Consider the following 14,142-nt stretch of genomic DNA (forward strand, 5'->3'; position numbering starts at 1 on the left):
TATGTCTGAATCTGTTTTTACTATATATCTTACTTTTTGTATCCACGTGAGTCTTTAATTTGCTAATGATATGGTTAGGATTAAAGTTGCAGCTTTGGCAGCTGGCTCCACCCACCTCCTTGGCTTCCTAGGGTCTAGTTTCATGGCAGAGGTACTGGCAGGAGCTACATTTTTCCCCCAACCCTATGGAGTGTCTAGGTCCATAACCACCAAGAAGCATGCCAGGGATGCTCATAAGCACCATTTAAGTGTTTGCTGCAAGATTTTTGCTGCTAGTGCTGAGTCAGGAATCCTCTCTTAAACAAACAGAGCCACCTGAGAAAATGCTGTTACCAAGCAGCTTTACTTCACAACTCTGTTCTTTTCTCTCTAGAATCCCGTAAAAAAATCCAAAAACACCTCTCTCTGTCTTTAAATGGAAATTCTTGCCAAACATTTGGGTGCCATTATGTAGACGGAGACTGCACTTCCATTTCCCAACCACCCTGACCCAATTAATCATAGAAACTATATTAAATATTACACTCATTAGCCAACGAGTCAGGCATATTCCTAGCTAGCTTTTATGTGTTAAATTAACCCTTTTCTATTTATCTGTGTATCACCATGAGGCTACCAGTACAGTTCTGGCATCTTTCTCCTTCTGCAGCTACATGATGTCTGCCTGACTCCGCCTTCTTTCCTCCTCTATCTCTGCTTGGATTTCCTGCCTTGTTGTATTCTGCCCTGTCATAGGCCAAAGCAGCTTCTTTAGTAACCAATGGTAATAAAACATACTCATCACATACAGAGGGGAATCCCACATCATACATTCATTCTCACATACTCTCGAAACTTTTCTGTGTGTGCAACACAGTTGTCCACAGGCACATATGCCTGTTTCTTTCATGGAGTTTTCACTGTATAGAAAAAATAATTTTTATATTGTTAAGCAATTTTGTAAAAATACTTGTTTGGGGCTTTGGATTTGTGTGTTTTTGTTTTGTTTTGTTTTGTTGAGACAGAGTCTCTCTGTGCAGCCCTGACTCTTCTGTTCCTTGAAACTCTAAATCATGTTGGCCTTGTACTCACAGAGGTTTGCCTGCTTTTGCCTCTCTAGTGTTGGAGTTAAAAGTGTGTGCCTCCTTGCCAGGGTTTAAAATATTTGTTGAAGGAAAAATGCTGGAGTCATGAATAGTAGCAGAGATAGGTTGTTTTGGTTGAGCCTCGAGATTGGTGTGGTAGTGATCATGATACTTTCTGTAGGAAGTTAAGTTTAAGATGAAATGTGAATTGTGAATAACAGTAAACTAGGGGAAGGCACTGTGCACTAAAGGAAGAACATAGATCATGGATTTCTGATGTGGGAAGGTCATTGGTTAATCAATAAAGAATCTGCTTGGCCTCATAGGTTAGAACATAGGTGGGTGGAGTAAACAGAACAGAATGCTGGGAGGAAGAGGACGTGAGCTCAGACTCGATAGCTCTCCTCTCTGGGGCAGACACTATGAAGCTCCGACCCAGGATGGACATAGGCTAGAATCTTCCCGGTAAGCGCACCTTGGGGTGCCACACACATTATTAGAAATGGGCTAGTCCAGGTGCGAGAGTTAGCCGAGAAGAGGCTAGACATAATGGGCCAAGCAGTGTTTAAAAGAATACAATTTGTGTGTTGTTATTTCGGGGCATAAGCTAGCCAGGCGGCTGGGAGCAGTGTGGCAGGAATGCAACCCGCAGCTCCTTCAACAGATTTCATTCTCCTCCATGATTCTTTTTCTATGCCATAATTTCTCTATTCACTTACTTTTCATTTTCATTACAATTTAGAAAAATGTTGAAGTATAATTAATTATAACTGTTGAGAATAGTACTGAGGTTTTTTTTCCTCAGTCCTGAGGAAAAATATCAGTTTTTTGACTGTATGATAGTTTGCAGTTTGAGTTCTGTGGATTGTCAGGCGGTGAGGCCATGGAAGACACCAGTTTTGCTGTATTAAGTCCACCCTTGATTTTATGCTTATGTAATAAATTTAATCTTACAAAGAGGTAAGTGGCATATTTTTACCTAAATATGTGCTCCTATTTAAACTAATTGAGTATACTATACAGAGTGATGTCTAAAACTCATTAGTTGGAGATCATAGTTTTATCAAGTTTTTTGTTTGTTGTTTGTTTTGTTTTGGTTTGATTTTTTTGAGACAGGGTCTTATTATGTGGATATGACTGACTAGAACCTTGCCACCTAGGCCAGGCTGACCTTGAACTAGCTTGGGTTTTCTTTTTCTACCTTAGTAGTTATCAGTTTATGTTTTATGTATTGTATAATATTGTCATTGTAGCAGAAAAATTCTTGTAAATATGAGGCAAATTCAGAAAATAAAATTAATCTATAAATCAGTTCAATGTTTCTTATTTAAAAACTACATGTCGTTCATTCTTATCAGTTATAAAATATAATAGAAATTCTAGAACTGACTGAAATTTTTGGTAAGTTAGAAAAAATGGTTTGAGAACAAAGTTGGGTAGGAAAAGTAAATGATCAATAATTCTTTGTCTTTACCAAGAGTTTCTCAGCACAGTATCAGGTGAGGTGTGGGTTTGCTTGGCGCCGTCCAGAGCCAGTGCAATGCTGGCAAGACATGTCATAGCAGGGGCAGATGAGATACCACCACTGTCTTCTGTTTTAGACAAAACAGGCATCTCAAGCATACAATGATTTTGTTTTTAATACAGTTTTTTTGACTGAGCAGTTTATATAAGTCAGTGTAGTTGAGAAAATATGCTTTAGGAGTACCTAGCCTTTGTCTTTCAGTACTGTCTTATTCTTGAGTGATGTAGTTCTCTTAAGTCTGAGCCTTATTCAGCTTACCTGTAAAATAGGAAACTGTCCATAATGAAGTAATACAAATTGGTCATAATGTTGAAAGTCCACGTTACTCATTTGTTTTACAGTTTCATTTTGTCTCAGGTTATAATGTTTGTGTTCTTTTTATTCCATTTCTAATAATATAATGCCCTATATTATATAAGCTAATATAATGAGCTTTATAGAAATAGGATATTCAGAGAACATGTGCTAATGTATTATATTCAAGACCGCATGAGATAAATTTACAGTAATGAATAGGATAATCCTAGTGACCAAAAATCTAGCCAATTTTTTCTTACTTTCCTTCCTAATACTTTTCTGTCCTTCTTTGAATTTAGGAGTATGTATCCTGTTTGGAAATCTTTTCTTGAGGGAACAATGCAGGTAGCCCAATCTCGGATCAATATATGTGAAAACTATAAAAACTTCATTTCTGAACCTGCAAGGACAGTAAGAAGCTTAAAAGAACAGCAACTAAAACGGGTATTGTTTCTCTTTTCTGTCTTCTTTTATATATAAATTTTAATACTTATAACCAGTAAGATTATGTTATAATTGCATTTAAAACTTAGAACTTTAAAAAAAAAGTGTGTTCACAAATGTTCCTGGGTAGCATTTTTAACAGGATTTTTTAACATGTGCCTGTTTTATTTTTCAAAACAGGGTTTCTCTGTGTAGCCCTGGCTGTCCTGGAACTCCCTCTGTAGACCAGGCTGCCTTGAACTCAGAGAGTCATTTGCCTCTGCTTTCCAAGTGCTGCAATTAAAGGCATTATGTGTGTTAAATACTTACATTATCAATCCCACTAAGTCTTGAAAAAGTTTGATTAATCAGTCTTAATTTCAAGTTGGGCCATTTTGGGAAACCTAAAGAAATTAACACATTTTGCCAAATATACTTGTAACTTTAATTTTTAAAACTAGTATAGCTGGGAATGGTGGTCACACCTTTAATCGCAGCACTTAGGAGACACAGGCACATGGATCTTTACGTTTGAGGCTATCCTGATACACATAATGAGTTCCAGGCCAGCTTGAAAATATTGTAATATAAATCTAGGTTGTCCTCCCACAAAGCCCAACTTCTTGATGCCATTGTGGGAACTCAGGTCTGTTTCCCGGGGATATCAAAGCCTCTCACATTTTCATACTCTGCCTAGTTTAATTTCTCTTTAGCCTAAAATAAAACTGCATTAGGTCCTAGGGAGAAAAACTAGATATTTAAATTGTGTCCTTTTTTTTGGTAAATTAGGTTACCATGATACCTGATAAAGTTCTTTCTTAGAAATTACTAATAGTTCAGAAAATAGGGTGACATTTCAGGAGTCATACAATGTTTGGTTTTAATTTTATTTGGATTTTCAGATATTAAAAGAACCCTCATATTCTATAGGCCAAAAACTATTTCAGTAGTCCAGAGTTAATATTAAATATTTATACATGTACATACAAATTCTGTATCTTCTAGAATACTCATCTAATATCATTTGTGTAAGAGGATCTGTGACTTATCTTTGCCAAAGATGATCACTTTCAAAGGAAGCATGGTACACAAAGTATACAACCCCTGCCAATGATTTATTTTTATTTTTTTTTTTTTAGACAGAGTCTCTCTATTTAACAGCCCTGACTGTGGCCTTGAACTCACAGAGATCCACCTGCCTCTGCCTCCTAAGTGCTGGGATTAAAGGTCTTGATCATACACAGCTTTGTCAGTGATTTGTAGTTAGAGGAAAATAGAGTGTATGAGCTTGTGTCTGAGGTTTGAGGGGAGGAAGGTATGTGGTTTTGTAGGAGGAGTAGAAGGTAGAACAGAGACTTTATTCTGATGTCCTGTCCTGGTGTAAATACCACATTTCCAGTTGACAGCATATTTGCCAAATCAGTTACTGGAGTTTCATCTTTTTTCACTACTTTTGATGGCTTTTCTCTTTCGTTATTGGAGTAATCTTAGACCTGAATCTTACCAGCATTCCTGGGCAAGGAGTATTTTATGTGATTGAACAATTCCCTTTCCTGTGAATGACTTTGTTTTATATTGTAGTTGATGAGGCAATTATGTGCCATCTAGAAAGTTTTTGAACATTACGTACGTAGTGAGGTACTTGTCAAAGCTTTGGGACTGATAATAACTGACATCTCCTTTAAACTGCCTTAAGCCCAGAGGAGACCATGTTAGTTTATATATCTAAAATTTCTGGGATATCATATACAGATAGATCCGGGATCTCAAACACTTATATTTAGAATTCACATTAAAAAAAAAATCCACCAGTTTTTTTTAGCAATGTGTTTCTTTTTTATTTAATAATAGTGTTATTAGTGTGTATGACGTGTGTGAGTAAGTGTGGGTGTGCATTGTGGAGGTTGGAGGACAGCTTTCAGGAGTTTTTACCTGATGAACTACCTCTCTGGCTTGATGGCCTCTTACTTTCTCTTTAAGCAATTCTCACTAGGCTATAGCTAGACAACTTTAGATTTATCTTCTTTCCTTACCAGAGTTGATTTCCATACTGACTGAATCTTTTAGCTGGCATTTAAATAAATATTTTTTGTTTGTTTGTTTGTTTGTTTGTTGAGACAGGGTTTCTCTGTGTAACAGTTTTAGCTCTCCTGGAACTCACTCTGTAAACCATGCTGGCTTTGATCTCAAGGAGATCGGCCTGTCTCTGACTCCAAAGAGCTGGGATTAAAGGCTTGTGCCACCACCTCCTAGCTTTAAATAAATCTTATTGTAGTTTTTTGGGTTTGGAATTTTTGACTCACTTAAAAAAACAGAATTTAGCCAGGTGGTGGTGCCGCACACCTTTAATCCCAGCACTTGGGAGGCAGAGGCAGGCGGATCTCTGTGAGTTCTAGGCCAGCTTGGTCTATAAGAGCTAGTTCCAGGACAGGCTTTAAAGCTACAGAGAAATCTGTCTCGAAAAACAAAAACAAAAACAAAACAACAACAACAACAAAAAAAAAGATCTTATGTTTCTGTTACAATTTTTTATGTTTTTCTTTTATTCTGTTTTATTCTTTAAATATTTCTTTCCTTTTTCGTTTGTAGTACTACGGGTTGAACACGGGGCCTTGTGTCTACTAGGAAAGCTTTCTACTATTGAGCCTTAAGCCATATCTTGACCTTTTATTTTATCATGTTAAACACATTAATCATAATTCTACTATATGAGTCATACTGGTCACTTTATTATTGGACATCTTGTCTTGGTTTCCATCATGTGGGTCCCAGGAAATCAAACTCAGTAATTTGGGCCTACTGGATACAATGGATAAAAAAACTTTGAAGGTTCTGGGACATCTCTGCCAAAGAGAATAGAGTTTGACAAGCTGGCAGATTTCTAGCCCTAATCCCATTGGGGCCTTTTGTGATATTTTGTTTGTGTTTTAACGAATGAAGCTTGCCTGAAGATCAGAATGCAGAGCTAAACCACTAGAGGCCAGTTAGTGGTGGCCCACACCTTTAATTCCAGGGCTTGGGAGACAGAGGCAGAGGGGTCTCTGTTAGTTCAAGGCCATCCTGGGTTACTTGAGATTGACTCTGTCTAAAAGAGAAACAGAGCTCATACAAAGGTGATCTCCACACTTGGGATCCCTCGCCTTTAATCCCAGCACTAGGGTGGTGGAGACAGAAGTGATATGGCTTGGCGGAGGAAGAAATACAGAATGGGAGGAGATGGGATCCCAGTGCAATCTGAAGAACAGTCTAAAGCAGTCAGTCTGAAGTTGTCGGCAGTCTGAGGAGGCTGTCTGAGGACGGGTCTGAAGACAGGACCGCCTCTTTGGTCTGAGCATTGATAGAAGTAAGAATTCTAATGACTGGACACTCTGCTTCTCTTATCCTTTCACCCCCAAATAGCCGATTCCCAAGTTTTTATTAAGAATAATTAGAATTCGTGCTACAGGGGTCTGGTTTGGGTCATTCTCAGGCTTGGTTTATTGTACTTTCTCCTGTGGACTTAACTGAAACTGTGGGATACTTACCCACTGTCTCTGCTGACAAGACTTGTCCTCACAGAGCATGTGGCTGCTCTGACCCTCTGATCTCTGCTGAACACTTGGCCCCTCAGCTACTGTTTACTAGATTTACTGACGTTTCATCTCCCACACATGCTTTTTAGAAGCCAGCTAATGACTCAGGGAAATTGTATTCAGTTTTGTTTGTTTGTTTTTTACTTTCTTCCTAGAGCTTTGTTTTATAAGTTGCTGCTTTTTTGGCAAGCTTTTTCTACAGAGTAGAAGACTGATACCAATTTATGTTTATAGCCTTTTTAAAACTTTGAAATGTATACTATATGTGTGGGTGTGTGTATATATATACATACACATGTGTGTATGAGTGTATTGAAGTCTGTTCTCTCCTTCCATCATGTGGGTCCCAGGAATCAAACTTAGGTCATCAGCTAGGCTTACCCACAGAACTACCTCACCAGCCCTAATTGTAGTCTTTGTGCCATGACTCAGTAACTGCTGTAAGTGGAGAGAAAAGCCAGGTGGAAAGCTCTCCTGGGTATGCATCCTTTCTCCCAGGTCTCCCAGTCGCATGGTCTATGTGTGCCGTAACCACTTACCTGACTGAGGAGGTTACCTGACTGATCACGTTATTCTCTCACTGTCAGAATTCATTTTTGGCCAAAGTATTCTTTCTGCAGCATTTTAAACTTTATTTTTATCTTTTGGTTTATGACAAGATCTCATTTTATACCTCCAGCTGACTTGGAGCTTACTATTGACCAGCCTAGCTTCCAATTGCTGAGATTATAAGCATGCAGCAATGTGCCTGGCTTCTCTATGACATTTTAAAGCTAATGTCCCAGGGGCTGGTGAGTTTGCTGAGTGCTTAAGAGCACTTGTTATTCTTGTAGACTAGGATCTGGGTTTGATTCCCAGCCCCCACATTGTGGTTTACAACTGTCCATAACTTCCAGTTCCAGGGGATCTAATGGCCTCTTCTGACCTCCACAGGGCAGTAAGCATGTACAAGGTGCATATACATATAGGCACACATAAAATAAAATGAATAAATCTAATTTTAAAAATTGTTCATTTTCTTTTTAAAATTTTCTCTGTTTTGTTTGGTTTAAAAAATAGTACTTAAGAGATAAACACATAGACACTTTGTAATTGTTGTCTATGGTAACAGAAATTATAGCCAGGCGTTGGTAGCACATGCCTTTAATCTCAACATTTGGGAGGCAGAGGCAAATAGATCTCTGAGTTTGAGACCAACCTGGTCTGCAGAGGAATTTCCAGCTACAAACCAACAAACAAATAAATTTCATATATAGTTATTATTATGACTTCAGGTGTTTGGTGTTATTGCCGTTGCTGGTTTTTTGTTTTGTTGACAGTCCAGGCTACCCTGAAACTCACTATGTAATGGAGGCTGACTTTGAACTCCTGATTCTCGTTCTGGCTCCACCTCCTAGTTGCTGGGATTGTAGACATGTATACCACGACATTCCACTCAGATAATTTTTTATTTTATGCTGACTTGCTTATAAGTTAAAACAAGAGCAATAGTAGTTGAAAGCTTTTAGCTATTCTTCTATTTCCTTACCTATATTTTTCTCTTTATAATAAAATATACTTACTATCCTTGAAGTAATTATAAAAGTAGCTCAGTAAAATATATAATTAGCTTGCAAGACCCTCAGTTTGGATTCCTCTGGCACCACACAGACACACATAAAGAATCAATATAAAGAATCAATTTTTTTTAGCATCTTTGAGTTTACAAACTGCTACCATATCTAATATAGTTGCAATTGATTTTCATATTATCATGAATAGGAATATATTGTATTTTATAAATGTTAAAATTGAAGCCAAAATATTTAACAGATTTAAATAGTAAGTAGCAAAACAGTAATGTGAATATGCTCTTTGTTAAATTCTGACTTGATATAATTTATAAAAACATTTCGAGTCTAATATTTAAACAGATTTATAGAAAAATATTTACAAGACCTTTACATAGTATATTTCATTCTTTTAGTCATGTTTGTGTGTGTCAGGATGTGCGCTGTGTGCAGCAAGTGCCTGCAGAGGCCTCAACAGGGTGTTAGAGTCCTTGGAGCTGGAGTTACAGTTCTGAGCTGTGCAGTTCAGGTTCTGGAAATCAGACTAGGGTCCTGTACAAAAGTAGTACATGTTTCTCCATAACCCCATAGTGGATTTCATAGGTATCTTAACTCCTTTAATCCTAACACTTAAAGTAGACTTGATTAAGATTATGAAAAATACAGTTACTTTATTTTTTTGATTTTATTGTCAAGATGTTTGCAACAACTTGAGTCTTTCCATAGTTGCTTTTCCTAACTTAATGTCAGCAACAGCATTGTGGTTATTTCCAAAGAATGATGGATAGGCAAACTATGACACTGTTTGGTATAGTACTTGAGATGGAAGTACTAGCTGTTCTCCAGATTTTAATTTGCCATTCAAGGACAATAAATTGCTGACTTTTCTCCCGAGTTTCCAACCTGAAGGCTTGTTATGCAGTCTTTAGGATGAACTCATTTTCTGTAAGCCTGAAAACTAAACTTTCAATAATTGCATTTTTGCATTTTACAGTGTGTGGACCAGTTGACAAAAATCCAAACAGAATTACAAGAAACTGTGAAAGATTTAGCAAAAGGTAAAAAGAAGTACTTTGAGACTGAACAGATGGCTCATGCAGTAAGAGAGAAAGCTGACATCGAAGCAAAGTAAGTATTTTAGCATTTCTAAGAGAAGAGATACAAGCAAATGTTATCTTTACCAATGCTTTGTTCTCTCTTAATAGAAGGTCTATACTTACTCTTAATTGTGCTGGATTTGTTTGACCTCCATGTATTTTATGCAGTAGATGATATTTTTTTGTATTAGCTAGTTTTATCTATATTAATATGGCAAAAGAGAGGTATTTGATAATTAAATTGAGTTTTAAAAAAGGAAAGAAAATAAACATTATGTTTACAGACTTCAGAACTTACTGACAGTTTAACGTTGCTGTCAGTCAGTGTTTAAGAGCCCAGTGTTAATCATGCTGGCCATAATTGTTGAAAACTTCTGTAAATCTCATATATCATTGAAGGATCTTGGTACATCAAGTAAGGCTGGACCCATGTAAAAGCTTCTCTGAAGCACTGGGGTTTTTTTCCCCTCTTTATTTTTTTAACAAGAAATTTAGTATATGTACATTTTCATCTGTGCTTTAGTAGTTGGTTAATATCAACTTCAGGTGTATGCATTATAGTTCTTTATTTTGACAATAATAGGAAATGAAGGCACTACACTTAATTATAAGATATATAAATCACACAAAATAGAGATTTCCTAAGACCGCTTGATAGCATCTATGCTTGGAAGAGCAAATTTCACATCAAGCCAAGAAGTACATTTAGTTTGTAGTCTAACTCAGGTGGTGGCGGTGTCATTTTCCCATTGGCTGATGTCCATCCTTACGATCTTGTTCAGGTGACTGAATAAAAATTGGTGCACAGGAAATGAAGGAGAGTAGAAAGGGGTCACTGCTCCAGCCCTCTAAATTCCTAGGATAGAGCAGTGGGGCTTTGTATAAGGAGAGATTTTACTGGGTGGGGAGAATTAAAATATTGGCATAACAAGGTGGGAGATATAAAAAAGATTTGAAAAGTTTTAGTTTCTGTCGGGCGGGGGAAGAGAAAAAACCCCTCATATTTGTTATTTCTTACATTGGAGAAAAAAACCCCACCAATACCACCACCACCTGTGCTGCAGAGCTGGATTCTGAAAACTTTTGTGAACAAAAAAGCCACGACTTGTGTTCATAGTGCTTGCTTGCATAAAATCTGAATTCCATGGCTTAAAGTCAGATAGCCTATTGTACTCTTCTTGTACATCGTGGCACAGGAGATAATTTCTCTAGCATTTTTATATGCAAGAAATTTTTGGGCTGGAAAGATGGCTCTGGTTAAGAGCATTGCCTGCTCTTCCAAAGGTCCAGAGTTCAATTCCCAGCAACCACATGGTGGCTCACAACCATCTGTAATGATGTATGGTGCCCTCTTCTGGCCTGCAGGAATACAAGCAGACAGAATACTGTATACATAATAAATAAATAAATTTTTTTTAAAAAAGAAATTTTAGACATGTATTTTTATTAATTTTCTAGAATTTCATATATTTGTACAATGTATTTTTATTGTATTCATTCCCTCATTTCCTCCTAATTTTTACCACATCCATGTCAACCTCCTATCCCTTCACAACTTCATGTCCTATTTGCTGTTAATCACCCACAGAGTAAGTACAGTGCACTGCCAGTATACTCATGGGTGTTGGGCTGTTTACTGGAGTGTCACCAATTACCAGGGGGCATACTCAAAAAACCTGACTTTCCCGCCCCAGAAGCTCATCAGCTAGATGTTGGGGCTCTTGAGCCTCTTCCCCCTCTACACTAGAATTTTTACTTGATCTTGTCTTACATGGACGACCACAGCTTCTCTGAGTTCATGTGTGCAGATGCCCTGCCGTGTTCAAAAGACAGCTGTTTCACTCCAGTACTCTATCTGCAAGAAATTTTTTTTTTACTTCAGTGTTCTGATCCCCATTGTTTATTATTATTATTTATTTATTTATTAAAGATTTCTGTCTCCTCCCCACCACCGCCACCCATTTCCTTCCCCCTCCCCCAATCAACTCCCCCTCTCTCATCAGCCCAAGGAGCAGTCAGGGTTCCCTGCCCTGTGGGGAGTCCAAGGACCTCCCACCTCCTTCCAGGTCTAGTAAGGTGAACATCCAAACAGCCTAGGCTCCCACAAAGCCAGTACGTGCAGTAGGATCAAAACCCAATGCCATTGTTCTTGACTTCTCATCAGTCCTCATTGTCCGCCATGCTCAGCGAGTCCGGTTTTATCCCATGCTTTTTCAGACCCAGTCCAGCTGGCCTTGCTGAGTTCCCAATAGAACATCCCCATTGTCTCAGTGTGTGGGTGCACCCCTCACGGTCCTGAGTTCCTTGCTCGTGCTCTCTCTCCTTCTGCTCCTGATTTGGACCTTGGGAGATCAGTCCGGTGCTCCAATGTGGGTCTCTGTCTCCTTTCATCGCCTGATGAAGGTTAATATCCAGGAGGATGCCTATATGTTTTTCTTTGGGTTCTCCTTCTTATTTAGCTTCTCTAGGATCACGAATTATAGGCTCAATGTCCTTTGTTTATGGCTAGAAACCAATTATGAGTGAGTACATCCCATGTTCCTCTTTTTGGGTCTGGCTTACCTCACTCAGGATGGTGTTTTCTATTTCCATCCATTTGCATGCAAAATTCAAGAAGTCATTGTTTTTTACTGCTGAGTAGTACTCTAATATGTATATATTCCATACTTTCTTCATCCATTCTTCCATTGAAGGGCATCTAGGTTGTTTCCAGGTTCTGGCTATTACAAACAATGCTGCTATGAACATAGTAGAGCATATACTTTTGTTGTATGATAGGGCCTCTCTTGGGTATATTCCCAAGAGTGATATTGCGGGGTTCAGGGGTAGGTTGATCCCGAATTTCCTGAGAAACCGCCACACTGCTTTCCAAAGTGGTTGTACAAGTTTGTATTCCCACCAGCAATGGATGAGTGTACCCCTTTCTCCACATCCTCTCCAGCAAAGGCTATCATTGGTGTTTTTGATTTTAGCCATTCTGACAGGTGTAAGATGGTATCTTAAAGTTGTCTTGATTTATCTGCAAGAAATTTAAACGACTTCATTTCATAAAAAATTGGTAGGTGCCTAAAATTTAATTTAGCTCAAAATGATGGTAAATGAATGCTCATCACATTTTTAATCCTACAGGGAACATTTAACATTTCCCTAATCACATTTCTTGGTTTATTGCTCTAATTTTTTTGTATATAATTATTTTGTTTTTGGATTTTTTTTTTTTTTTTTGGTTTTTTCGAGACAGGGTTTCTCTGTGGTTTTGGAGCCTGTCCTGGAACTAGCTCTTGTAGACCAGGCTGGTCTCGAACTCACAGAGATCCGCCTGCCTCTGCCTTCCGAGTGCTGGGATTAAAGGTGTGCGCCACCACCGCCCGGCAGTATATAATTATTTTATGTAGTTCACTAAGTTCATCTTCTCTCTAAGACCTAAAAAGTTTTTTTATTTAATTTACTGCTATTACTATTATTAACTATTAATTATTATTATAATCATCATCATCATCATCTGTGTGAACATAAGACAATAAGATTACAAATAGTTGTCAGCTGTCATGTGGTTACTGAGAACTAAATCCAGATTGTTTCCAAGAACAAGTGCTCTTAACTGCTAAGCCATCTCTCTAGTCTTGACCTGAAACTTTTAAATTGGGAAAATCTCCTCAGCCTTTGTGGGCTTTATGAACTTATTTTTTAAACTTTTCAGAGTCTAGGCCTGAGAATTCTTAGATTGCAGAGCTTATGTAAATACCTTGGGTAGCCATGATGCCAAGGGTGAAAATGAAACATGGACTGGTCCCTGAGAGGTCAGCTCTCCTCCTGGTAGAGCCTAGGTGACAGCTGCGCAGCCAGAGCCTTCATGGCTCCAGTGCAAAGCAAGACATTTTAGGTCAGTATGTGATTTCTCTAGCTATTAATTTAACTAAAAAGTATTCCAGTTCTTTCATTCATTCACTCAGTGCTCATTGAATTAGTAGTTTATTTGGGGTATTATGAGTATAGAGATCAGTACAATAAAGTAAGCTTTGTGCCCTCAACTGTGGAATCTAGAATAAGAGTTTTTATTTAAACATAATTTTTTGATTTGTTCATTAACAGTAAACTCAAAAGAAGAAATGCCTAAAACACTCATTTAGTAACTATTTATAGAGATAATATGAAAACACTAACGAAAGTTTAAAAGATGAAGATTAATTTTTTGTAATAAGAGAAGCCTTTATATAAATAGTGATGTTTGAGCTTAGTATATTTTTCACCCTTTGCATGGCTTAAATCACCAGCAGGAGAACTCCCACCCTTTTTAAAACAAACAAATAATGGAGAAGGGTTAAGGAGAGGGCATGTTTGTCCCTAGATGTCTTCTCTCCTTAGAATGGGTTTTTGATCCTACTGCACGTGTACTGGCTTTGTGGGAGCCTAGGCAGTTTGGATGCTCACCATACTAGACCTGGATGAAGGTGGGTGGTCCTTGGACCTCCCACAGGGCAGGGAACCCTGATAGCTCTTTGGGCTGACAAGGGAGGGGGACTTGATTGGGGGAGGGGGGAAATGGGAGGCGGTGGCGGGGAAGAGACAGAAATCTTTAATAAATAAATAAATAACTGGGGGAAAAGAAAAGTC

General features: G+C 38.1%; 1 protein-coding gene across 3 annotated transcripts in view; it reads left to right on the plus strand.

Annotated features, from left to right (window-relative positions):
- Positions 1–14,142, plus strand: part of Fchsd2 (FCH and double SH3 domains 2) — a 215,412-nt gene that overhangs the window by 95,682 nt on the left and 105,588 nt on the right. For all 3 annotated transcript variants that reach the window (XM_041676210.1, XM_041676212.1, XM_041676211.1), the window contains exons 5-6: positions 3,186–3,330; positions 9,426–9,559. In XM_041676210.1, the coding sequence (XP_041532144.1) occupies positions 3,186–3,330; positions 9,426–9,559 (279 nt within the window). The remainder of the gene's footprint in view (positions 1–3,185; positions 3,331–9,425; positions 9,560–14,142) is intronic.

Source organism: Microtus oregoni, unplaced genomic scaffold (genome assembly GCF_018167655.1).
Source record: "Microtus oregoni isolate MIOR12 unplaced genomic scaffold, Mior012 000027F_ref0000203, whole genome shotgun sequence".
NCBI lineage: Eukaryota > Metazoa > Chordata > Mammalia > Rodentia > Cricetidae > Microtus > Microtus oregoni.